This window comes from Lonchura striata, chromosome 26, assembly GCF_050655825.1.
Source record: "Lonchura striata isolate lonStrDom1 chromosome 26, ASM5065582v1, whole genome shotgun sequence".
Lineage (NCBI taxonomy): Eukaryota > Metazoa > Chordata > Aves > Passeriformes > Estrildidae > Lonchura > Lonchura striata.
The window spans coordinates 9,973,306-10,000,338 of record NC_140728.1 but is presented as its reverse complement, the minus strand read 5'-3'; the positions used below and the strand labels follow the sequence as shown (position 1 = coordinate 10,000,338).

Below are 27,033 nucleotides of genomic sequence, written 5' to 3'. Positions count from 1 at the left end.
GCAAACAGATAGTGACAGAGCAACGTGTCACTGTTGACTGAGAGAAGGGCCAGAAGCCAGGCCAGGCTGGGCATGGCCAACAGGACTGCAGCTGTGCGCACCCCAGACCTGGGCAACCCAATGGCATCCCAGGGTCACCACAATGACATCTCATGACACAGACCTCTGTACTTCTGCCCCTCAGGGTTCCCCCAGCCCCTCATGGCACCCTCCCCCCCACCCCAGATGCCCCAACCCCCACCTGACCCACTCTGCCATCCATGGGTGCTCCAGCCCCCTGAGTTCCCCTGTTTCCTCTTAGCCCAGCCTAACCCCAATCCCCTGTGTCCCTTGTCCCCACTGCCATTCTGCCTCCCCATGGGTTGTCTGTGCCTCCCTAGATGCCTCAATCTCCCCTGACCCCCTCAGTCCCCCATGGGGGCCTCTACCCTTGATGCCCCCCTGCCCTCAACAGATGCCCTTGACCTCTATATCCCCCTACTATTGGTGTCCTGGTCCCTCCTGTGCCCCCCTGTCCTCTACAGTTGCCCCAACCTCCCATGCCCCCCTGTAGCCCCCTGCTTCCCACGCCCCTTTGCCTACCCACAGCTGCCCTGCGCCCATCTGCCCCTATAGATACCCCAGCCCCCCTGTCCCCTCCTACCCCTCATAGGCAGCCTAGTCCCCAGTGCCCTCCTGCCCCCCCCATGGATGCCCCAGTCCATCCTCTGCCTCCCTGCCCTCTGCAGGTTCCTCAAAGGCCAGCCCCCCATGCGTGCCACCTAGCCTCTATGGGTGCTCCAACCCCCTGACAGCCCATTATGAGTGCCCCAGCCTCCCATGCCCCCCTGGGCAATCCCATCCCCACCATGTCCCCTGCCCCCCGCGGGTGACCCCGCCTGGGTGACTCACGCTGAGCCCTTTTTCTGGAAGCCCTGGGGGGTGGCACAGGTGGCCCTGGCTGCCAGTACCAGGAAGAAAATGCCGACCTGGGGGTGCAGGGAGTGAGCAGGGTGATGGGGGGTCCCATGCCCTCTCCAGCCCCCAGCCCTGTACGCACAGCAAGGGCGGCAGCGCAGGGCCCAGCCAGGCTCCACACCAGGCTGTCGTGCAGGGCCAGCCAGCAGAAGTCGGGGTTGCCGAAGCCCTCGGGGTCCAGCCCCACCGCCAGCCCTGGAAGGAGAGATCGGGGCGGGGCTGACGGGGCGGGGCTAAGCCGCGTGAGGCAATGTCGGGACGGGGCGCAGGGCTGGCGACAAGGTACGGCTGCACTGGGTACAGACAGTGCCATGCAAATGACGTTTGTCTAAGCTCCTGGGCATGTGGCAGTGTTGACGAGAGCAGGGGTATGGCACAGGAGGCTTGTCTAAGAGGTCAGTACAGGTCTATTCTCTTGGGGTGAGGGCGGGACTAAGATCCCAGGGGAGTATCTGACTATGACTGATGAAGAAGGGTTATGGCCCTGGGAGCATATTGAACAGGTTGGGAAAGATGCTCTTGGGGTGGAGATATGATGGATGAGGCTAAACTCATGTGGTGGTGATACAATTTTCACCAAGGTTATACTCTTTGGGAGCGGCTATGACCCTGGGGGTGTGTCTGAAAATTTGGGGGCAGAGCTGCAGTGAATGAGGGTAGTATTATGAACCCATGGGCCTGTCTAAAATCCTAGGGACTGGGTCTGATAGATGAGGGCACAGTTATGACTCTGTGTATGTATCAGGTTGGAGCTAAACTCTTAGAGTGAGGCTATTTTGGATTGGACATGACTATCCTGCTGGAGGCAGGGTTATATCCAGGGGTTTGGCTATTTGAAGGTGGGCCTATACTCTGGGGTTAGGGTTACACATGGAGATAGGACCCCACCAGGCATCAAACTGATTGCAGGGGAGAGATTCAGGCAGCAGGGCCATAGCCTAGAAGGGGGCGTGTAGCCACCAGAAGGTGTTGACCCAGCTGGAGGTGGGCAGCTAGTGGTCCAGAGCATGGGGTCAGAATGAGAGCAGGGTTTCACAGCAGGGCTCACCGGTGATGAAGGCAGGCAGTCCCCAGCCCAGTACATGGTAGAAGCGCATGGGACCATGGTCGACATGACGGGGTTCACTACGGCGCCGGTACAGGTGCAGCGCCTCCAGCAGCGCCCAGCCTACTGCACTCAGGTACAAGAACTGCAGCAGGATGGCCACCACCGTGCACGCCAGCTGCACCCGCCCCGTCAGTGCCAGCCCACAGCCCCATCCACTGGCTGTGCCCACAGCCCCACCCATCCAACCATATGCACAAACCCCCAAGCTCCCCTTTGAGACATCATTCCCCTGTTGAGATTACACTTCTCTAAAAGGTCACATTCCTTTTATAGGTCTCATCCCTTGAGTGCTCCACCTCTCTGATGGGCTCCACCCCCTTGAGAGCCAATCCCTTTTGATAAGATTTACCCCTAAGGGAGCCTCACCCCGTTTATCAGACCCACTGCTTTTCAAGTCCCACCTCTTTATACAGACTCCAGCCCTTTGGCAGAGCCTACCCATTACAGACGGGGTCTTTTAGATGCCAGCCCTTAGGCCCAGCCCACCATGGCCATGCCCATCTTAGCCCCACCAACCCAAACACTTCAAAGGCAGGAGATCCCCTGACCCAACCAGCCCTTCCCAGTGATCCTCACTCCTTCCCGCCTTTCCCAGGCCCCTTTCCCCACACACCGGGACATCGGCCTGGTTGATGCCAAGCAGGAAGACAAGCTGTGCAAGGAGGAGTGCAGCTGTGCCATGCCGGCGGATGCTGTGGCGGTTGGAGTGTAGCCGCCTTAGAGTTCCTAGGGCCAGGACCACCAGCGCCAGCCCCGCCAGCCCCACGCCCAGTGAGCCGTAGGTGAGTGCTGCCAGCGGCAGCACCTCCCCGTTCTGCAGCACCAGGATCGGCATATGTCAGGCATGTACTCAGTGGGCATGCACCCCCAGACATCCCCGTCAACAGAGACGTGGTCCCTCTAACAAAGCAATCAGTCTCTGGGCCTGTGAAGTTCTGCCCACAATGCACAGATCAATAGGAAGCCCTGCCTACATTATTCAGCCCCGCCCCTGTTAACCCCACCCTTTAAAACCCCTCGTCACAGCACTTCAACCATATGCCCCTCAAAACCCTAGCCACATTTTAAACCTCTCCCATACCACTAAGCCCCAGCCCTCAAAACCCCACCCACATCCCTCAGCCCTGCCCCTTGCAACCCCACCTACTGCACTCGACCCTGCTCCTGAAGCCACACCCACAACACTGACCACACCTCTTTGTGCCCCACCCAGAGTTTTCAACCCTGCCCACATTTCTCAGCCACAGCCCCTGCGAACACGCCTGCATTACTCAGCCACACCTCTTGTAACCCCACCCACATCAGCTCTGCTCCTTGGAGACCGGCCCAGCCTGCTCAGTGGAGTCCCACTCACCCCCGCACCTGGGGGTGTTCCGCCAGATCTGACATAGCCCAGCCCATCCCATCCCATTTAGCTCTGCCTAAGGGAGCCCCACCCATTGGATTTAGCCATACCCCTTGGATTAAGCACCATCCCCCTTAAACCCCATCCACTTCTCTCAGTTCCGTCTCTAGAGCACTCACACCTCCACTCTGACCCTGCTCCTCCTATCTCGGTCCCTCCTCTTTTACCAAAATCCCCGCCCTGTGATACCCTGTGCCTATTTCTGCATGTGTCTGCATCCACCCCGATGTCCCCACCAGGGCCCTCACCCTGAGTCATCCCATGCCCCCAGGGTCACTGTGTCCCTCCACGTCCCCTGTGTCACCCTGTGTCCCCGTGCACCCCTCCGTGTCCCCCTATGCCCCCACCTCTCGGCGGGAGATATCCATGAGGACGGCAAAGCTGGTCAGATGGTGGCACTGACAGCTGACGTGGCTCTGGTTGCGGAAGGCGACTTCGCAGCCTCGTGCCGACCAGCCGCCTACACTGCCGGCCCTGCGCAGCACCAGAAGGTGACACAAGCCGCGGAACCCACCAGGATACCCACCGGGGACAAACACACCCACCCACACCAGGGACACCCACCAGCAACATCCACCCCCACCCAGGGACAGGCATCCAGGACACCCATCCAAGGGGGTCACACACTGGGACACCCAGCAGCATTCACAGCACTACAACCATGCCCCTCAAAACCCCACCCAAATTGTGTAGCTCCACCCCTTTAAACCCACCATGGACACACGCCCTGGGGACATCCGCTGGCGTCACCCTCCCACAGGGACTCACACCCACCAGCTACATCCACAGACGACATACACCCACCCACTGGGACATCCATGCACCCAGCAGAGACAACAGCTGCCACTTGAGGACACTCACTCACCAGGGACAGTCACGAGGAAACACCTCTCCATTTGGGGACACACCCTCATCCTGACACCCACCAGGGTTGGAGCTGCCCCCTCACGTCCTGTTCCCATGTTACTCACCCATGATCGCAGAGTTACTGGGGCATCCATCTGCCCTGTCCCCATATTCCCTGTCCCCTTAAGGTGTCCCTATTCCCACTGTCACCTCAAAGTGTCCCTATCTCTGTTACTATGTCCCCTATATCCATGGGATGTCCCCATCCCCCTGGGGTGTCCCCATTTCCATGGCCCCTCTCCCCCCATGGTGTTTCTTGTTCCCCTAGTATGTGCCATGTTCCCTGTTACCTCAGCATGTCTGTGTTGCCCCATGTTGTCCCTGACTCTTCAAGATTTCCCCATACCCCCAGGGTGTTCCCTGGATATCCCCTATTTCCCTGGCTGTCCTTATCCCCAGGTCTCCTGTCTCCCTGGGGAGATCCCTTGTCCCTCTGGAGTGTACCCATCTTCCCCAAGGGTGTTCCCATCTCCAATCCCAGGTCCCTGTCTGCTGAGATGTCCCTGTGCCCCCAGGGTGTTCCTGTCACCCCTGGGGTGTCCCCTGTCCTGCCCTCACCGCAGAGAGTGATTCCAGAAGACGCAGGTGGGCTTGGAGCGCTCCTGGGTCTCCAACAGCCGGAACTGGAGAGTGACGGGCTTGGCCAGCACCCGGGGGGTCCAAATGCCCCCCACGCCATCCGTGCCCATGTGCACGCTGATGCTCACCACCGGTGTGTTGATGACGGGGCGCTTGGGCACCCTGGGGGGCATCGGTGTCAGGGAGCCCACTCAGTGTGCCCCAAAACCCACCTTGGTGCCACAGAGTGCCCTGGCACCACACACACTCTTTCTCCCCTGTGCCCTTTTTTGGGCACCCCATGGGCACCATCCTCGGGCATCCCTTGAGCCACCTCCCCAGCCCTCTGCCCCTCATCCTCAGGCACTCTTTGTGCCTCCCAGCCTTGGGCACGCCATGTGTCCCCTGTCCCATCCCTCCCCTGAGAACCATCCAGATACCCCTGGCCCCATCTCCCTATATCCCCCAGATGCTTGGCTTTGCCCCGACACCCCATGTGCCACCCCCAGGCCCCCCAAGCCCCCATCCCCAGTGGCACCGGAGGCTGCGCTTGTCAGTGTCGAAGTGCTGGGGCAGGAGACTGGCCAGGGTACGGTAGATGATGACGCTGGCGATGGCCTGGCCCTCACTCAGGGGTGGGTGGCGCTTGTGCCGGGTCACCACAGTCATCCCTGCCTCCTCCTCCTCCACTTTCTCCTCTTCTCCTGCTTCATCCTCCTCCTCCTGCCCACCTGTGCCCTGCGGTGCCTGCCCATGCCCAGTTGAGAGGCCTGGGGGCCATGGGCAGGGGGCAGCATGATGATCTGAGATGTCATTGGGGTCCCCATGGCCACCCTGGAGTCCCCAACTCTGCCAGCCCCATGATCACAACAAGGTTCCCCCAACACTTCCAGCTCCAGCGGTCCCCATGTCCAGGGGTCCCCAACCCTGTCAGCTCCATGACCACAGTGAGGTCCCCATGGTCACACTTGTGTTCCTAACCCTACCCCCTACCATGGCCACACCAGGATCTCTGATGCCATCCTGGCGTCCCTGGTCTTTGCATCCTTACCAAGGTCTCCAGCCATGCCAGTACCATCCTGGGGTCCCAAACCTGCCAGCCCCATGGCCACCCTGCGGTCCTCATGGTGGCACTGGGATTCTCAACCCTGTCAGCCCATGGACATTCTGGGGTTCCCCAGCCCCCAGCCAGGGTCCCCAGCTGTGTCATGTCCCCATGGCCAAATGGGAGTCCCCCAAGCTCTGCCAGCCCCATGGATGCAAGTGAGTCCCCAACCTTGCCCCCTGTCCCCACTATGCCCCAGACTCACGCCTGTCCTCAGGGCGGAAGATGCTGTCAGGCAGGATGACGGTTGTCTCCAGATCTGGAAGTTTCTCCCCCCGCAGTGCCTCATACTGTGGCAGGTGGGCACCCGCAAAGCTGCTCTTGTCCAGCCGCACCACTGACACCACTGTGGCAGCATGTCACCCACAGCATGGCATGGCGCCCACCAACCCTGAGGCACACAGACCCCAGCACCCACCAACCCCAGGGCATACCAACCCCAGCATTCACTGATCCCGGGGCACATGAAACCCAGTGCACCCCAACACCAGCACCCACCAATCCTGGCACCCATTGACCCTCAGGCACACAGACCCTGGCACCCACTGACCCCAGGGCACACCAACCTCTGCATTCACTAATCCCAGGGCACACCAAGCCCGGCACAAACCAACTCCAGCACCCACCAAGCCTAGGGGACACCAACCCCAACACTCACCAACCCTGGCACCCATGAACCCCAGAGCCATGGATCCTGGGGCACACAGATCCCAGGACCATAGATCCCACCACCCACCAACCTGTGGGACATAGGCTGCAGCACCCACTGAGCCCAGCACCCACTGACCCTTACATCCAACAATCCTGGAGCAATGAATCCATACACCTACAGACACTAGCAGCCACCAAACCTCGGGCACACAGACCCCAGCACCCACTGATCCCAGCACTCACGAACCCCAGGACACACAGAACACAGCATCCTTTGTACCCAGCACCCACTGACCCCAGGCACAGAGACCACAGTTCATGTCTCCAGGGACACACACATGCCTCTAGGCACCCCCATGTTCCCCAGGACATGTTTCCCAGCCACACAAATGTCCATGTCCCCAGCAAATGTTCCCAGGTACCCGTCAGACATGTATGCATGCTCCCAGCACCAAGTGTCCTTATGCACATGTCCCCAGCTCACATGTTCTTGTGTACACACATGTCCTTGTGCACACACATACTCCATGTATATACATGTCTATGTTCCCAGACATGCATCCATGTTCCCAACACACATACATTCCCTGAGCACACGCATGTCCCCGAGCACACACATATCCCTGTCCCCAGCACATACATCCCCCAGGCATATCCATGCCCATGTGCCCAGCACCACACCAAGGGCATATGTATGTCCCCAGGCACACGCATGTTCCCAGCATGCCTATGTTCCCAGGCACATACCCCCCATCACAGGCCTCTGGCCACACATGTCCCCACTGACCAATGTTAGGGGTGACAATGGTGAAGGGGCTGAGGTAAGTCTGGGGCATATTCCGTGCCAGGGCTCGTGCATAATCCTCAAAGTGCTGCAGCAGCTGGGCCGTGCCACCTTCCGTCTGCTGGATCAGCTCCCAGTGACGCTTGTTCCCCATGTCCAGCAGCGCACTGCCCACCCGCAGCAGGTTCTGGGGGAAAGGCAGACATAGTGGCACTGGAAACTGGCACTTCAGGGTCTGGGCAGGGAGTCCCTAACCTCCCCTGCAGGACTCTATGGCTGGGGCACCCTAGCACTGGCAATGGGGAACCACTGCCACTGGCAGCGGGGAACTTTGTGTACCCTGACAAAGTTGAGGGTGCACCCTGAGCCACACCAACACGCGCTGCTCAGGGTGCCCACCGCCCTGGCATCAAACTTCCTACACCAACATTCCTCTCCAGGTGTGTCCCCATCACTCTGGTGCATGGGCTCCCTCATCAATACCCTTCCCAGGTGGGTGCCACCCATCCTGGCAGCCAGGCTCCTGCACCAATACCTCCCCCCTCCCCATGCAGATGCCTATCACCCCAGTGTTTGACCTTCTGCCTAAATATGACCCTCCCCAAAGGGGTCGCCGTAACTCCAGCCTCTTTTCCTTCTCCCTCAACCTCCCTCCCCAATGCCTGTCACCTGGTTATCTGCTCTCCTGCCTCAATATCCCTCCGAAAAAGGGTGCCCATCACCCTGGTGTCTGGGCTCATGCACCCACATCCCCCGCCATGGGAGTGCTCATCATCTTTCCCGCTTTGCCCGTTCTCCTTCCGGGCATGTCCCCATCCCTGTGATGTCACGCCCACCTCAGTGAAGTGCACGTCCTGGGTGGCAGCAAGGCGGAAGCCGTGCTGGCGGCTCTCATGGCGCAGCAGGGCCCCTGCCAGGCGGTATGCCAGGTGCACGTCACTGCCGAAGTACCCCTGGGCCTCACGCATCGCTTCGTGCAGTGCCAGCGCCACACGCCGGGACTGCCCTTCATCCCACTGTGACTCGTTGCCCACCAGCTTCTCCGCCTTGGAGGACACACACACAGAATCAAGGGAGCTCCAGTGGCACTGTTGCATGGCTGCTGCTGGTGTTCCCCTGGCTCACCCAGGGGCGAAGGGCAGCAAAAGCCAGCGCACTGCAGTTGAAGAGGTTGGGGGGCAGCCAGCCCTTGTACTCGTCACAGTGGCGCAGTGCCGTGCCTGTGGGATAGGGAAACTGAGTGCACCATGGGGACAATGGGGCAACCTCATCTCACAGCATGTCAGCAGTGCTGCCAGTGTCACACTCCTGCTCCACCCTTCCACCCTGCAGTGACACCAGAGTGGTGCCCCCAGCCTTGTCCCAGTGGTGCCATGCCCTGTCCTAGCTGTGCCATCACAGTGTCACACTCCTGTGCTGCCCCCAGTGACACCACCATGACAGCCACCAGTCCTGATGCCACCAGTGTCACACTCTCTCTCAGCGACACCACAGTGGCAGTTCCAGCTTCATCTCAACAAGTCCACATTCATGTCACCCCCACTCCATCTTGGTGGTACCACCAAGGTGTCACCGCCCCTAAGCCATCCTGGCAGTGCCACCCCAGTGTCACCTCCCTGTACCAACCCAATAATGCCACTACAGTATCACGTCCCTGCCCTGTCCCAGCGATGCCCCATGGCGTCGCCCCACCCCAGCTCCATCCCATCTGGTGCCACCACCATGACACATCCCAGACTTGTCCCCCTGGTGTCAACATGGGATGGTATCATCCCATCTTAGCAGTGCCACCACCATATCACCACCCTGAAGTGACACCATGGTGTCCTCTCTCCCCACCGTGCCTCAGCAGTGCAATCACAGTGTCACCTCCCTGTACCACCCAAGCAATGCCAAGGTGGTGGCAACTCCTCTAAGCCCCATCGCAGTGATGTCACCACAGTGTCACCCCCAGCTCCATTCTAGCAGTGTGCCCAGTGCCACCCCTGTCCTGTCCCCATGTCCCCACGTACCAACAGAGCCCTTGGGGCACGGGGCTGCAGCTGGCAGCCCAAACCGAGTGCGGGGCCACCAGATGCTGGCCTCGATGGCTCGGGGACAGCTGTCATAGTTCACTGCAAGACACAACACAGCATCAAAATGGGGGATGCAGGGTGACAGTAGGGTGGCAATGGCACCTGTCACTGGAACCCAGGGTGACACAGGGTGACATGGGGTGACACAGGCTAACAGCATTGTGACAGCAGTGGCAGAGCAGGATGACTAAAAGATAATACAGGGTAAAAGTAGGGTGACATAGTGGCACATGGTGATAGCAATGTGACAGCAGTGTGACACAGGATGACAGTGGCGCAACACAAGTTGTCAACAGGATAACAACAACAACCAAGGTGTAGGTGTAACTCAGTTGCCAGCAGCCAGGGTGACAGCAAGGTGACAGCAGGTGACACAAAGTGACAAGGCAGTGATGCAGGGTAGCACAGGGTGACAGCAGGATGACAATAGCACCCAGTCACTGGCATTTGGAGTGACACAGGGTGACACAGGGTTGCAACAGGGCAGAGTAGGGTGACACAGGGTGACAATGGCACTCACTGGTACCCAGGATGACAGCTGTGGCAGAGCAGGGGAACATCAGGATTGCACAGGGTGGTGTAGTGTGACACAGGATGACAGCAGGGTGACACCAGAGTAACACAGAGTAACACTGGGGTGAAACAAGGTGACATGATGTGACAATGGGGTCAGCAGGGTGATAGCAAAGTGACAGTAGTACCTGGTCACTGACACTCAGAGTGACACAGGGTGACACAAGGTGACAGAGAGTAATGGAGGATGACATCAGGGTGATGGTGGGCACTCAGGGTGGCACAGGGTGACACAAGTTGACAGTCCCCCACCTTCGCAGCCGCTGGCTGTCACCTCAGCGAAGGGATTGTCACAGTGGTCACAATGACGGCCGATAACACCAGCTTTGCAGGGGCACTGTCCAGTGCTGGCATCGCATCGGCGTGACAGTGACCCAGTGGGGTAACACTCACAGGGGTAGCACGTGTCCTCTCCTGGTGGGCGGTAGTGGTTGTCCTGGGGGGACAGAGGGTCACTGCAGGCACAGGGATGGGGTGACAGGGGGCTGACAGAGGGTGACAGGGAGGTGACTGGGGGGTTGTTAAGGGCATGATGGGGCGTGTCAGGGAGGTGACAGGGTGCCAGTGGGATGGCAGGGAGAAACAAAGGGGTGACAGGAGGATGGCAGAGGTTGGCAGGGGAGGTGACAAGGCTGGTCCCACCTTGCAGCGACACTCGCCCGTGGTCTTGTTGCAGTCTGGGTCAAAGCCATGGGTGACGTCGCAGCTGCAGGGGCCACACGTGGGGTGTCCCCACCACCCCCGTGGGCATGGCTGCGCCTCCCTGGGGACAATGGAACTGGCACACAGGCACCATGCCAGAGTACCCCCACAATGCCACTTGTAAACTCACAGTGCCACCTGTACCCCCACAGTGCCCCTTGCACCCCTACTGTGCCACTTCTACAGACACAGTACCACTTTTCATCCACAGTGACCCCTGCATACTCACCACAGCTCTTGCACAGCCATTGTGCCCTTTCCACACTCCCCCTGCCATTTGCACACCCACCACAGCTCTTGCACGTGCACTATGCCCGTTGCACACCCACCCTGCCCCATATGCCCACCCTCCTCTCACCTCACCTCCTGCCCCTCACAGTGCCCCCCTGCCCCCAGGAGCTCCGTGCCCCCCAGCACACACGTGTGCCCCAGTGTCACCAACCGGTGCTGGCAGAGGGCCCCGAAGGTGCCCGGGGGACAGTGACAGGCATAGCCGGGGGCTGTGCCTGGACGGTGGATACAGGTGCCTGGAGGCTCGCAGGGGTCCAGGGCACAGGCACTGACACAGCTGTCACCGAAGTACCCTGGGCACAGGACAGGGTTGGAGACAAGAACAGGGGACAGTGACGAGGGACAGGGATGGGGGTGAGGGGCAGTGCCCAGGGGTGACAGTGATAAGGAGTGGCCGTGACAAGGGAGGGTGGCAGTGGTTTGGGGACAGGGGTAGAGTGGTGGTGCTCAGAAAGGGTAGTGTTGTTGGAGCAATATGTCACAGGGTGGCAGTGCTGGGGATGGCAGTGTCTCAGGGCTGTCAGGAGGTGCCGGGGGGTTTCCACTCATGGGGGTAGCAGTGGGGGTATCACAGGAGTGGCAGTGTCTCAGGAGGTGTTGTGACTTGTTGGGGGTTCCAGGGGGTCTCTGCTCACCAAGGTAGCAGTAGGGGGTGTCACAGAGGTGTCTCAGTGGTGTCAGTGTCCCACAGGGTGTCAGGGGATGCCAGAGGTTGTCAGGCAGTCTCCATTCAAAGGTGTAGAAATGAGGGGTGTCACAGATGTTTCACAGGGGTGGCAGCACCCTGGGATGTCAGGATGGCACCATGTGTCGGGACGGTGTCAGGGAGTGTTGGGGAGCTGCTGGGGGGTCTCGGAGGTCTCAGGGTGTCCCCATTCACTGGGGTGGCAGAGGGAGTTGTCACAGGGGTGTCAGTTCCAGGGCTATTGGGAGATGTCTGGGGTGTGTCCAAGGGGTTTCAGGAGTCTGGGGGATCTCTGCTCACCAGGGTGGCAGCGGCATGAGAAACTGTCCCAATCGTCACTGCAGTAGCTGTGGGGGGGGCAGGGCCCCGAGTCGCAGGGATCGGGCAGAGCACATCCCCCCTCCACATTCACCTGCGCCGCCTGTGCCAGGCTCAGGGCACCCGCAGTCACCACAGGGTCCCCAACACGCAGGCCCTGCAGGGTCACTCATTAATGCCCTCATTAAGACCCCCGCAAGCCACCCTGGACCCCCTCAACAGACTCCACTTCTTGCCTCAATTTCCTCCACCATTCCCCAGAGACCCCACGAGAACTCCCTACATAGTGTCACCATCAGTGTGATCTCACCACACACAGGATCCACCATGTCACCCTAAAATCCCCTGCCCCACTGTCATTCCTACCTCAGTGTCCCCTGCCACAACAGAGGATACTCCAGGACAACCTGGACCACCCTGCAGTGTCACCTCCTCCTCAGTTTCCCCCACCATGACACTGGACCCACTGTGCCACCCTGAACCTCCTGCATTGTGTCACCTGTCATTGTACCTCAGTACCAAGCTCAGCACCACCTGGTGACACCCCTGTGTCACCTGCAGTGACTCCTCACTGACTGGGACACCCTCTCACCCCAACTCAATTTCCCTGTGCGGGGTCACTGTCACTGCCAGCGATGCCCCAGCCACCATGACCCCTCCTGCCCCCATGCTGTGCCCAGTCTCAATGTCCCTCACTACCACTCACGACTTTTTGTGTCACCCTTTTGTGTCACCCTGTACAGTCTGCCCCCACAACACGTGACACCCCAAACCCCACACCAGGACCCACTATGTCACACCAGCTCCCCTCTCCAGTCATGTCACCTCTGGGTGCTTCGGTGGCCCCAACACCAGCTGGTACCCCCCTGTATGACCCATGACCTCCGCAGTCACACCCATGTCCCCACAGCCATGTCCCCACCCTGCCCAGGCCCTGGGGTGATGACCCTGCGCCCTATGTCACTATGCCCAATGTCCCCCTGCCCACATAGCCGATGCCTCCTTGTCCTGTGTCATCTCCTTGTACCCACATCCCTGTGCCCTTCTCCATCCTGTCCATGTCCCCATGTCCTGTGCTATGCCCCACTTCACGTCCCCAAACCCTGTGACACATCCCTGTACCTCCCACCCATTCTGCCCACATCCCCCTGTCCTTGTGTACATCCCTGTGCCCCCCACCATCCCGCCCATGCCCCCACTTCTCTGTGTCACTTTCCCAAACCTCATGTCCCCAGGCCCTGTGCCCATGATCCTGTGCTCCCTCCCACTGTGCCCATGTGCCCAACCCCTGTGTACATGTCCCAGTGTCCCTGTGCACCCCTTCATCATACCTACGTCCCCAAGCCCTTTGCCAGGTCCCCAAGCACTGTACCCATGTCCCTGTCTCTCTCTTCCTCGTGCTCATGTCCCCATCCCCAAGGCAAGGCCCTGTTTCCTTGTGCCCTGTCCTCACCCTGTGCCACATCCCCAACATCTGTGCCCACATCCCTGTGCCCATTTCCCCAAGCCCATATGCTATGTCCCTGTGTCCATGTCCCTGTGCCGCCCTCCCATTGTGACCATGTCCACCATGTCCTTATCCCCTCTTCCACATCCCCCAGCCCACCCCCCCTCCCCTACGCCCGCCACCCCATGCTCCCCACACCCTCCGGGCCTGCGTTTCCGTACCTGCAGGCACCCCTGGAACCCCTCCTCCACGGTGCCACTGTCCCCCAGCAGCCCCCCGAGGCTCAGCGTGCGCAGCCGCAACCCCTGCAGCTCTCCAGGGACATCGCCCACCACCTGGGGGGCACAGGGACCCCCATGGGTGCCTTGGGGTGCCACAGGGGGTGCCATGGTGGCACACAGGGATCATCACAGTGGATGCGCCCTGTGCCTCAGTCTTCCCATACCTGGTGGCGGCCATAGTCAAGGGTGAGTAGGAGGAGGGTGGCAGAGGGGCTGTGGCCAGGGCCCCCCCGTAGCTCCAGCTCCACGTGGTGCCAGGCACCATCATTGACTTTGGCCTGGGGCAGACGCAGTGTGGCCAAACGGGACCCCTCTTGCCAGGCACCAGCCTCCACCTGCCCCTCGCTCAGCTGTGAGGAGTAGACACATCAAGGACCCCAAAAACCTGGTGGGCACCAGGCACTGCCCACCGGGAAATAGTTTCCCCTGGGACAATGAGACAACCTCTCAGGTAATGCCCCCTCAAGGGGTGGCACCCCCTCGCACTGTTTCCCCCCAACAACAATACACCCCCCCATAGCAATACTGCTGATGCCAACAGAACCCCCCCCAGGGCAATACTGCCCTGGCACAGGGTAACTCCCCTATTCCAACCCCCCACGCCACTACCTGCCTATGGCCACATATAACCCCCCAGCAATACTTCCTATTCCAATGACTCCCCCAGGGCAATGATTCCCCCAGGGTAATAAACCCTGTGCCAACAACTCCCCAGCACCAATAATGCCAATAACACCCCCACCCTCAGAGCAATAACCCCTGGCACTGCCCCACTGCCAAGCCCCCTATACTCCTGCTCAAGTCAATACCCAGCAGGGCAATGACCTCTCCCCAAAGCTACACCCCCTATGCCAATGATATCAAGACCAATACCTCCTCTGGCAATGACTCCCACCCAAATCAATAACATCCCCATGGCAACCACCTCTCCTCCCTTACACCTTCCTCAGGAAAACTCCCCTATTCGACTCACCCGTGCCCTCCCCATGCCTCCCCCGTGCCCACCTGCAGGATGAGGGTGAGGCGACCTCCAGCTCCCACCCACAGCAGAACCCCGCGGGGGTGGCGGGTGCGGAACATGATGCGGACTGGCCAGGGCAGGGAGAGGGGCAGTGCCAGCCCACTCCACACCACGCGGCTGCTGCCCACGAACCGCTGCAGGCCTGCCATTTCTGTGGGGCATGCACATGGGACAGGGGGCAACTCCATGACCCCCCACAAGCCCACCCCAGGGATCCCTGTGCCATGACACAGCCATGCACCCCTCCATACAGACCACCCATACCTGCCCATGGACTCCCTGCACCCCACCCAGGACCCTCCACAGCCCCACATAGCCTCTCACATACCCAACCTCAGATCCCCACATGGGGACCCCATGTACATCCCACAGATGCCAACACACCCTCCCACAGATCTCCTGCACCCACCCACAGATCCCCCATACCCCCTCATGAACCCACAACAACTCCACAGACCCCCAAACGCAAGCAGGGATGCCCCTTACCCTCTTCCCACACCCCTCACACCCACAAGAGACCCTTCCCATGCCCCCCAAGGACCCACAACAAGCCTATGGACCCCACACAGCCCCACCACACTGTCCCCCCAGGCCCCTCAGTACCCTCCTGGCAGGTTTTGCCCCCAAAGCCCAGTGGGCAGTGGCAGCTGAACCCCCCCCACTCATGCACACAGGTGCCACCGTTGTGGCATGTGTTGGTGTCACACAGGGTCTTCTTGGGAGGACAACCTGTGAGGGGGCACAGGGATCAAATGCCACACATGACTTGGGACCCCTGACCCCATGGGGCACAGAAACCCCCGCATCCTTGAACCCTTGTCCAACCCCATGGTCCTAATACCCCCTGAGCCCCCACCCACATCCCAACCCCACCCCTAAGGGGATACAACCCCATCCAGCCCCCCAGTCCTGTCACCTCCCCACCCAGGGGACACAGCCTTGTCTCTGCCACCCATTCCAGCTTGATGGCCCTGGCAGCCCCCCACCTCCCACCCCAAACCAGGGGACACAGAATGCTCTACCACTGTGTCCCTGGACCCCCATCCAGCCCCATGAGCCTGGTACCCCCTCCCCGCACTCATGGGACACAGAGACCCCCAAGCACTGCCCAGACCTGGGCCCCCAACCAGCTCTCAAGCCCCAGAAACTCCCACTCTATACCCCACACCCTGTGGCCCTAGCAACCCTGAACTCAAACCTACATCCCCTGACTTCCTATCCCACACCCCAGGGGGCCCCAACCCTGGACCTCTCTCCAGCCCCATGGCCCTGGCAGCCCCTCACCCCCTCCCCACAGCTCTGCCCCGTGTCCCCTGGAACCCCATCCAGCCCCATTACTCTGGCACCCCCTCCCCACACCCAGGGGGCACACCCCCATGGCCCTGGTATCCCTCAACCCACACCTGCACTCCTTAACCTCCCATCCCACACCCAGAGGGCACAGCATCCCCCATGCCCCCTGAACCCCCATCCATCCCTCCAGCCCTGAACCCCCTCCCATCATTCAGGGGACACAGCCCCACTGTTCAGGTACCCCTTAACCCCACACCCCATCTCCCTCTGCTTGAAGGAGCACAGTCCCTCCCCAGCCCCTGCCCAGTCTCCCAATCCTGGAGCCCACCGGGCAGGGTGCCATTGTTAGCAATGAAGGCTGACATGTCCACGGGGCGCTGGTCAATGTGGAGGTGCCGCATGCACCCCACAAAGTGTCGGCTGCGGATCGGGAAACTCTCGGGCAGCGTTGGGACCCCCCCCAGCAGCAGTGGCCCTGTCAGGTCCAGTGACCTGCAGAGCCCACCATCACCTTGGGGACTCAAGAAACCCTCGAGGGACCCCACAACCCATAGGGACCCCAAGGGAACCTCAAAGGGCACCCAGCCACTCACCATCCCATGGGAGTCACAAGGGAACCCCAAAGAACACTCACTCACCCCAAAACCTATGGGGACCTGAGGGAGCAGCCAAAGGGTGTTCCCCCATGGGGAACTCAATAGACTCCCAAGGGACTCCCCACTTCCCCCCAGTGCCATGGGGACCCCAAGAGAATCCCCCAAACCCATGGGGACCTCCAGTGACTCCCCCATTTGTAGGGATCCGTGACCCCCAAGGGACCTCTCACCAGTGAGGATTCCAAAGGGACCACACCCATAGAATGACTGTTCATCTACAAGGGACCTCTCTATGGGTACCCCAAGGGACACCACCCATGGAATCCCCAGGCCCCTCTCACTTCTTGCTGCCAGTCTGGGTGCCCTGGGCAGCGCAGGAGTAGTTGCCAAGGCGGGGCCCGAAACGCAGGGCCATGGCCGTGTCACAGTCGTCCACAGTCACCACAGCCACCTTCTGCTCTGAGGGGCCCTGTGGGACCCCCAAGCGCCCCACAACCGGCTGGGGGCCCCACATTAAGCAGGAAGGCCTAGGACCTCCATCCTGCAGCCTCTGTCCCACTCCTCATGCTCCCACTGCCCTCTGTCCCCCCAACCCACACTGAGCTCCCATGTCCCTCAGCCCACCAGCCCCCCACCCTTCAGACCCCCCAACGCTCCCTTCCATCCCTTCAGCCCCCATTAAACCCCTCAGTGGTCCCCTTCATCCCCCCCACAAGCCTCCATCCCTTTGACCCTCCTCTTCCTCCATCACCCCATTCCAATTCCTCAGGGGTCCCCACAGGTGAGGAAAGTAGGTGGAGTTCCTCATGGGGCCAAAGGGTGAGGAAGTAGGTGAGGGTCCCTTGGCGTCCTTATGGATGGAGGCATCTCTTGACAGTCCCTTGGAGCTCCCCAAATGTCCTCTCTATTCTCCTCATCCCTCCAACACCCTCTTTTCCCTCCACTCCTTCTTCTTCCTGCATCTCCCATCTCCCATCCCTTGGGACCCCCATGGGTGGGTACATCCCTTAGGGGTCCTTTAGGTGCCGCAAATCCCCTACCTGATCCCCCCCATCTCTCCATTCCCCCACCCTTCCCCTTCATCTTCCCTTCCTGGGTCTATCCCAAATACTCCCCACCCACTGTGCCCCCCCATGACCCCCATTCCCCCACCTTGTTGTAGTAGTGCAGCTGCACCCGGTGCCACTGCCCATCGCTGACTCCCCCTGGCACGAAGGGTGACACTGTGGTGGTGGTCTCACCTGTGGGCACAGCATCAGGGCAGCACAATTGGAGGCAAGGAGGGGTGGCAGTGCCAGGAATGGGATGCCCAGGATGCAGTGCCAGGGATATAGTGTTGGGGACATGAAGCAAGGGTCGCAGTGCTAGCAAGGGAATGTCCAGGATGCAGTGTCAGGGAAGGGATGTTGGGGATACAGTGTCAGGCAGCATCAAGAATGGCAGGCCAGGGATGCAGTGAGAAATGCAATAAGAGATGCAGTGCCAGGAATATGATGCCCAGGATACAGTGCCAGGCAGTACCAGAATGGGATCTCTGGGATGAAATGAGGGATGCAGTGAAGGATACAATGCCACAAGGGTGTCAGGGTATGGGGCCAGGGCGCGACAGGGGCAGTGCGTACCTGCTGAGAAGGTGAGCTGCAGCTGCTCATCCACAATCTCCAGCGCCACAAAGTCATGCCGCTCGTTGAAACGCCCATTATACAGCAAGAGCCCATCCCGCTCCTGTGTGGCAAACCTGGAGGACACAAGTGCCAGCGGTACCCCAATCCCACCATGTCTCCCTTGCACTCCCCAACACCCCCTGATGCTGTGGTGCCCCTGAGGCGCACCCCTCATGCCCCACCCCATGACCTTGTACCCACTGTGAGATGCTCACATGCATCAGCCTGTGCCCCCAACAAGGTGTCCCCCACCCCATTGCCCCCCATACCAAGGGGTCAACCACACCCTTTTCTCCCACCCTGTGCCCTCAGGGTGCCCATCACCCCACATCCCATCACCCATAGCCCATATGATGCCAATGGGGCATACCCACTCGATCTGATGTCCTTGAGACAACCACCATCCCACCTCCCAAATGATGCCAATGGGGGCACCCACGCAGTCACCCAGTGCCCACAAGACACCCATCACCTCACACCCTGTTACCGCATCTCATGCCAATGGGACAAACATCACCATCTACCCCACACTCTACGTGACACCCACAGGGGCACACACTTCCCACCTCCCCAGATTCCCCCAGGCTCACGTGAGGCCAAGGGTGAAATGGAAGCGCTGGCGGAGGCCACGAAAGGTGAGGAAGGAATGCGGGGGGAAACTGCGGGTGCTCATGGTGCAGAAGGGCTTCTCATAGTGCCCAGGGGGGCACTGGCACCGGAATCCCCCCACCAGCAGGTTCAGGCAGGTGCCCCCATTCCGGCAGACCCCTGGGGTGCAGCGGCCCCCCCGGGCACTCAGCTCACAGTGCTCCCCTGTTTGACATTCAGAACCCCAAAACTGGGGTAAGGAGTCCCATCTTCCCCCCACACCTCCCCATTAAACCCGGAGTGGCCCCTCTCAGGTGCTCAGCTTGCAGGGCTCCCCTTTGTGATATTCTCATGGCACCAGCACCCCAAAAATGGGGGCTGGGGGTCCTCTCTCCTCCCCATCCCCCAGTAACCCCTGAGTTCTCCCCTCAGGCACTCACAGGGCTCTCCAATGTGACACCAAGCACCCTAAGTGGGAGGGTGGGGATCTCCTCTCCCTCCCTGTCCCCCACCATCTTTATCCCCAGCTCTATCACCATGGCAACCACCTCCCATTACCATGGAAACCCAAAGATACCCCCTCCCCTCACATGCCCTCCCCCACCTGGCTGGCACCCTCCACCGGGGGTCCCGTGGGGGCTGGAATCCCAGGGTGGGGGTAGGGGGGTATAGCCCCAGTGCCACCAGTTTACCGGAAGAGGGAGGGAGGGAGGGAGAGACAGAGGGCTGAAGAGGAGCTAGATGAGGAAAGATGAGGATGAACACTACAAGGAGGGGTTGGCCAGTCACTCTAACCAGTGAAGTCTTCGTGGCACTCGCAGGTGTATCCACCCTCACGGCTCCGGCACCGCCCATTGCTGCCACAGGGGCTGGAGTAGCAGAGGTCGATCTCGGTCTCGCAGTAGTCACCGGTGAAGCCAGGCGGGCAGCGGCAGCGCAGGCCCGTGACGGGGTGGATGGGGCGAAAAAGGATGGTGTCGGAGGCAAGGAAGGGCGCGGAGCTGTCGAACTGCAGGACGGAGACGCAGCGCATGTAGTTCTCGCAGGGCTCGCGCAGACACACGTTGTCATCAAAGGGCAGGACTTGCTGGGCCGTGGTAGCTGCCAGGAGCGATCGGTTAAGGTACAGCCGCTCCTGCAGCTCCTCCGACGAGAAAAACCGTGACGCGCCCGGCACCGCCGCCGGCAGCAGTGCCGAGAGGCTGACATTGAGGATCCGAGCTGGCCCTACATCTGTGTCCGTCTGGATGTTGAAAAGGATGACGCGGTGGCGGGGGGTGGCCAGGACAGCGGCCACCCCCTCCAGGAAGCGACTGAGTAGGGGGGACAAGAAGCGTTCCTGGGACATGTCGGCCAAACGCAGGGTGATGCTGTTGCTGAGCATCTCATCTGTGATCACCGTCACCCGCAGTGTGCACTGAGCTGTTGCACTGTAAATGCCATCTGGGGACAAAGGAGGGACACAGGAGGGGGTCAGTGACACCAATGGACAATTCTGGGAAAGGATGGTGGGATGGGAATAGCGCTAGATATGGGGCAACCAACCGAATCAACTGCTGTCGGATGGGGATGGTGCTATGGGGACTTGGCCACCAAAGAATGGGGACAGCACTGGCCATGAAACACTTGGCCCATGTAGCCACTGTGGAATGGGCATAATACTGGCTATGAGGTGCCCATCCCGCTTGACCAGCATGGAAATGATACATTCAGGTGGGGACAGTGCAGGCTGTGGGGGACTTTCCTGCTCAGCCACCAAGGAAATGAGACAATGATGGTTACAGGGTTGGTGCTGGTTATGCGGCTGGTACTGTTTTTGGGGTGCCCATCCCACCTACCACAGGGTAGGGACAGCAGGATGGGAATGGTGTTGGCAATGGGGCTGGAACTGGTTACAAGGCTCCTGTCCTACCTGGCCACTACTGAATGGGGATAGTGCTAGTTATGGAGCTGGTGCTGATTGTGGGTGTCAAGTCTACTTGGTGACCTTGGAATGGGAACAGTGTGGGTCACGGGGTGCCCATCTGCCTGGACACTGTGGGGTGGGGCACCTAAATGGGGTTGGTGGTTGGTTATGGGGCTGGTTCTGTCTATGAGGCTGAGGCTGGTTATGGGGTTGGTACTGCTTATGGGGTTGATGCTGGTTTCTGGGGCTGGAGCTGTTTCTGGGGCTGGGGCGGGTATGGGGCTGATGCTGGTTAAGGGGCTGGTGCTGATTATGGGGCTGGTGTTGGTTGTGGGGCTGGTGCTGGTTGTAGGGGTGGAGGAGAAAAATCTCTGCTAAGCACTGGGGCACCCACCTTTCTCCTATTCTTCGTCCTCCCCCTGGCTGAGGGTGGTGGGATGCAGGACAGATGGGGAGCAGGCAGACAGATGGATGAAGGGAATATGGGGACAGGTGGGGGGGCCAAGCAGGCAGAAGGAAGTGCCGCAGGGGGAGGCAGGGGCCAGGGCTGCCTAGTGGCCCGTGGCCAGTGACTGGTGGCCAATGGCTGGTGGGGGGGGCAGGGGGAGGGGGAAGGTTACCATGGCTGCAGCTGTGAGGGCCCAGCTATGGCTGGACCTTTTGTTTCCCTTCCGCCTGCCCCTGCGCTTGGTGAGGGGGAGTCCCTGCCCCCACTCTTTGTGCCCTGGGCCCCCTGCTTTGTGTGGTCAGAGCTGGGATCCCTGCCAGGAGAAGGGATGGGGTGATGGGGGCCATGTGGCTGAGGACAATGGACATCAGGCATGGCCTGTGACCCAGTTTCCCCCTGACCTGGGGGTGACCAAGGAGGTATTCCCCCACCTTGGGGTGACCCCCATCCCCCAGAAACACCTCTTGGACACCCCACCCCCCAAATGGTGCTGACAATTGATGGCACAACCTCCCTTATCTTGCAATGATTTCCCCCACACATTGGGTTTGGGGACCTCTCAGTGGAGGCCACCTTGCCCCCATAAATACACACACTAGGCCTTGTGTCTCCTGCACTGAATTCATTCCAGTGGAGTCTCCTGGAAACACAAACATGGCAGTGCCAGGACTCCCTCAGTACTGCACTGCACCCTGAGCCTCCCCAGATTCACCCTTCAGACCCCCATAACAAGCCCCCAAGGGTACCAGGATCCTGCTGACCCACACCAGCCTCTGTTCCCCCAATACATGCACTGGGTCCTGTCCCACCCTGCTCAGTGACAGACAGAGAAGTGCTAGGACCACCTCTGGACAGCCCAGGGGGGATGGGGAAAGCAAAGGGCATGCTAGGGACCCTGACGGCCTCCAGCCTGGATGTCTGGTGTGTGAGGGGGGCACAGTATCCCATTATCTCCCCTCCACTAGATCTGGAGGGTGAAGGCAACCAGGATGGGGTGGCGGAACTCCAAAATACCTCAGTGAGGTGGTGGGACCCCACAACACATCATCCCTTCTGATCTGGAGGGTGGGGGCAGTCAAAACAGTATAGTGAGACCTCATAACACCTCGCCTCTGTGCAGAAATAGAGGTCGATATACCCACAAAATTTACTCCCCCTGAAAGGTGCCTTCCATGGGTAGGGGTCTTACCAGAGACAGACACCCTCATGATGGCCTCAAGCGGGCGGTTGTTGTCCAGGGCCGGGCTGAGGCGCAGATCCCCAGTGTGTGGATCCAACAGCACGAGGTTGAGCTCATTGCCCTGCTCAAAAGCATAAGTGAGGTGGTCAGAGACGTCAGGGTCATGGGCAGGGATGCGGCCAATGACGCCCCCAGGGAAGCTGCTGGAGCGGTTGGTCATGTAGTTGTTGAAGAGGATCTCGAAGTTCTTGAGCTGGGGGCTGTTGTCGTTGGTGTCACACAGGCGCACATGGATGGTGGCCCGACTCACCAGTGGTGCCGAGGTTGCCTGGACCACCATGATGTATTCAGCCTTGGTTTCATAGTCCAGGTCAGCCAGGGCAGTGAGCTCTCCAGAGAAGATATCCAGTTGAAAGACCTCAGGGATGTTGCCCTCCACGATCTGGTACATGATCTGGGCATTCGTGCCCTCATCGGGGTCAGTGGCGGTGATCCGGGCCACCACCAGTCCAATGGGACTGTTCTCCTCCACAAAGATGTCAAATTCGTCCCGCTCAAACACAGGGGGGTTGTCATTGACATCCAACACTGTCACCTGGATCTCCACTGGTGTCCGCCGGGCTGGAATCCCCTTATCCATGGCAAATGCCCGCAGGCAATACAGCGGCACATTCTCCCGGTCCAGACGGCGCAAGGTCCGGACAATGCCCGAGGTGGACTCAATGATGAAGTCACCATCACCATCATCACCCCCTTGGAAGGTGTAGAAGACCCTGCCATTGAGCCCAGAGTCACGGTCAGTTGCGGAGACCTGGAGGACACTAGTGAAGGTAGGGACATCCTCATAGATGGATCCCTGGTAGGAATGACGGAGGAACTGGGGTGCATTGTCATTGACATCACTCACCAGAATCTCCAGGTAAGTTGTGTCAGATTTCTGAGGGATACCATTGTCCCGCGCCGTGATGGCCAAAGTATAGGATACCTGGTCCTCATAGTCCAGTTCCATCTGGGTGGTGACAGCACCAGTATCAGCAGCAATGCTGAACTGGGGTATGCTGTCCTCCATTAGGTAGGTGATGCGGGCATTCTCCCCCATGTCCTCGTCCGTGGCACTGATGACCACCACAGTTGTGCCCACTGGCCGATCCTCATTGACGTTAATGGTGTAGTGGGAGCTCTGGAAGACGGGGCGGTGGGTGTTGGCATCGGTGACATTGACAACCACCTGGGCAGTATCCTGGCGGGTGCCATCAGAAGCAGCAATGGTGAGCAGGTACTGCCGCTCCAGCTTGTAGTCCAGGGGCAGGGCAAGGGAGATGAGCCCACCACCACTCTGGCTGGTGATGGAGAACCGGTTGCGGGTATTGCCACTGGAGATCTGGTATGTGATGACGCTGTAAGCATCACGGTCGACAGCAGAGACAGTCAGGACACTGGTGCCCACTGCCGCGTCCTCGTTCAGGCGGGCGCTGTACTCCCGCTGGGTGAACTCAGGGCTGTTGTCATTGACATCCAGGATGGTGACACTGACGCTGGCCGTGGAGGCCATCGAGGGGGTGCCATGGTCCTGTGCCTCCACTCTGAAACTGTAGAAGTCTACCACCTCCCGGTCCAGCTCAGAGGCCACCACAATCCACCCGGTGCTGTTGTTGATGGTGAAGGGGAAGCCAGTGCCAGTCTCCAGCAGGGTGTAAACTAACCAACTGTTGTCACCTGAATCGGCATCAATGGCTTGTACATGGATGACGGAGTAGCCCACGGGGACATTCTCCAGCACGGTGGCCTGGAAGGGCGTGCTGACAAATATGGGTGCATTGTCATTGACATCCAACACCTGGATAGTAACCAAACCACTGATGTTGGAGAGAGGTGGGCGGCCACCATCCTGTGCCCGGATCCGCAGGGTGAACTCCTTGGTGACCTCGTAGTCCAGGGGGGTAACGACATCCAGTGTGCCTGTCTGTGCATCAATGTAGAAGTGCCCACGGGTGTTGCCGCTGACAATACTGTAGTGCACCAGTGCATTGCTGCCTTTGTCACGGTCAGTGGCCATCACCTGCAGAACCGCCACATTGGGCACCATGTCCTCAGGGACCTGTGCCACGTAATGTCGCTTGCTGAACTGAGGTGCATTGTCATTGTCATCCTCCACAGCAATGCGGACAGTGGCCGTGGCACTCCGGGGACCTGGATCCTGGCCCTGGTCCGTGGCCTCCACCAACAGCTCAAAGGTATCCACTACTTCCCGGTCCACAGGGCCACGGGTACGGATGACACCTGAGCGGGAATCAACCTCAAAGACCTCATTGGAGTCATCAGCATTGAGGAGGCGGTAGAGGATGTTGGCATTAGGACCAGCATCACCATCGGTAGCCCGTACTGTCAGTACCTCATAGCCCACCTCCAGATTCTCTCGCACACTCTCCCAGTATTCTAGTTGCTCAAAGGCTGGATCGTGGTCATTGGTGTCACTCACTGTAACCGTCAGCGTGGCCATGGCACTGCGCCGGGGTGTACCATGATCCACTGCTATCACTCGGAACACATGAGTGCTCTTGCTCTCACGGTCCAGCGGTGCAGCAGTGCTGATGGCACCAGTGACAGGGTCCACAGTGAAGAGTTCATCAGAACGGCTGTCGAAGAGTGCAGCCATAGAGTAGTGCAGCCGACCTGCCTCCCCCTCATCAGGGTCCTGTGCTGTCACCTGTGTCACTGGAGTGTGTGCTGGACGGTTCTCCTCCACTGTGGCCTGATAGCTGGAGGGCTGGAACTGCGGTGCTGTGTTGGGGCTGCGGCAGGGACGGTGGTGAGGTATGGGGGGCGTGGGGACTGCTGTGGCCTGGAACACCACAACATCCCCAGTGTCCATCACATCCCCAGTGCCACTGGTCTCCCTGGGAATATTGGTATTCCCAGCACGTCCAGTGTCCACAGTGTTCCTGGTATTGCTGGGGACTTTCCCAGACTCCCCATTATGTTCAGTATCTCTGGTGCTCCCAGTATCCCTGGGGACTTTCCTAGTGCTGACAGCACCTCTAGAGACTCTCCCAGTCTCCCCAGTGAGTTCAGAATTCCTGGTGCCCCTGGGGACTGGAGTGCTCCCAGTGCCCCCAACACTCCCAGTGCTCAGCAAGTACCCAGTGCTCCCAGTGTCCTCCATGGGAATGCTGGTGTCCCCAGCATGTCCAGTATTCCCAGCACTCCTGGTGCCCCTGAGGACATAGGTGCTTCCAGTGTCTCCAGTTCCTCCAGTAACCCCGGTGCCTCCACTATCCCAGGTGCCTCCAGTGTCCCTGGTGCTTTCAACGCCTCCAGAGCCTCCAGGCTTCCAGGTATCTCCAGCATTCACGGTGCTTCCAGTGTTCCAGGTAACCCTGGAGCTACCGATACCTGGGGACTCCCGAAAACCGCTGCCGCTGTCCCCACTGGAAGAATCAGCACCTGGTGCCGTCCCATCGCTGCCGCCCGCGGCCGGTGCGGGCCCAGCGCTGTCGCCGCTGTCCCCGGTGCTCGGAGCGGGCCACGCGCCGCCGCTGTCCCCGGTGCCGCCGCGGAGCTGGAGTGCCGCCGGTAGCGTGCTGGACGGACGGGTGCGGGTGCCGGTGCCGATGTCGGTGGAGATGGCGGTGGCGAGTCCCGGCGCGGGCAGCAGGAGCAGGAGCAACAGCGGCAGCAGCAGCAACAGCGGCAGCAGCCGGAGTGCGGCCCGGCAGGTGGGCGGAGGGCCCATGGCCGCTGCCCGCGATGCCCCCGCTGCCGGAGCTGGTGCCCGCAGCGACCCGCGCCGTCGCCTGTGCCCCGCCTTCGTCCGAGCGCGCCCGCAGGGGCGGAGCCGCCAATTCACCGACCCGGCTGCGCTTAAAGGAGCCGCCGCCGCCGCCCCCGGCACTCGCCGGCGGCGTCCGCAACCGCACCGGCGGCGCAGAGCGGGGGCAGCGAGCGCGCATTGCGCGCAGGTTGCGCACACTCATGTGAAGTGCACATACGAGACCTGAGCGCACACACGTACATACACAGATGTGAAGGGCCTTGCACCCACCTGTGCATTGCAGGCACGCGTGTTGCACGCGTAGGAAACACGCACGTCGCACACGCAGGGTATACAGGCACCAGCAAGCACATATGACATGGGAACCACGTATGTGACACACATAGCACATGTGAAACACACGCGGAGCATACACGAGACAGAGAGCACGTGTGTGACACAGCACAGAGATCGTGTGTAAACACACAGCACGTGTGGCATACTCACGCTCCCCCGAGCCCCCCGTGTCCCCACCGCCGGCCGTGAGTCCACACACGGAAGTCCGTCTCCCCTCACACCGTGTCCCCACCCCAGATCCCCGGGCGCACCAGGAACGGGGGCAATAGAACACACTGGGAGCGACTGGACCAGGCAGAGAGGGACTGGGCGTGCGGGGGGACACTGGGGCAAACTAGGAGGGACTGGGGGAGCTGGGAGACACTGGGGCAAACTGGGACGGA

At 60.1% G+C, this 27,033-nt stretch overlaps 1 protein-coding gene across 1 annotated transcript; it reads right to left on the bottom strand.

Annotated features, from left to right (window-relative positions):
* Positions 1-2,315: 2,315 nt before the first annotated feature.
* On the bottom strand, positions 2,316-26,369 carry CELSR2 (cadherin EGF LAG seven-pass G-type receptor 2). The gene is made up of 24 exons (XM_085561492.1): positions 22,552-26,369; positions 19,804-20,451; positions 19,011-19,233; positions 18,379-18,494; positions 17,909-17,997; positions 17,098-17,255; positions 16,489-16,652; positions 15,471-15,596; positions 14,852-15,018; positions 14,011-14,196; positions 13,787-13,900; positions 12,101-12,275; positions 11,267-11,408; positions 10,765-10,885; positions 10,375-10,558; positions 9,487-9,588; positions 8,600-8,694; positions 8,311-8,520; positions 7,478-7,661; positions 6,245-6,385; positions 5,473-5,704; positions 4,935-5,117; positions 3,818-3,944; positions 2,316-2,879 (listed from the first exon to the last, which is right to left on the bottom strand). The coding sequence occupies exons 1-24, from the start codon at positions 26,273-26,275 to the stop codon at positions 2,568-2,570; spliced, it is 7,923 nt and encodes a 2,640-aa protein (XP_085417618.1). The 5' UTR covers positions 26,276-26,369; the 3' UTR covers positions 2,316-2,567.
* Positions 26,370-27,033: the final 664 nt, after the last annotated feature.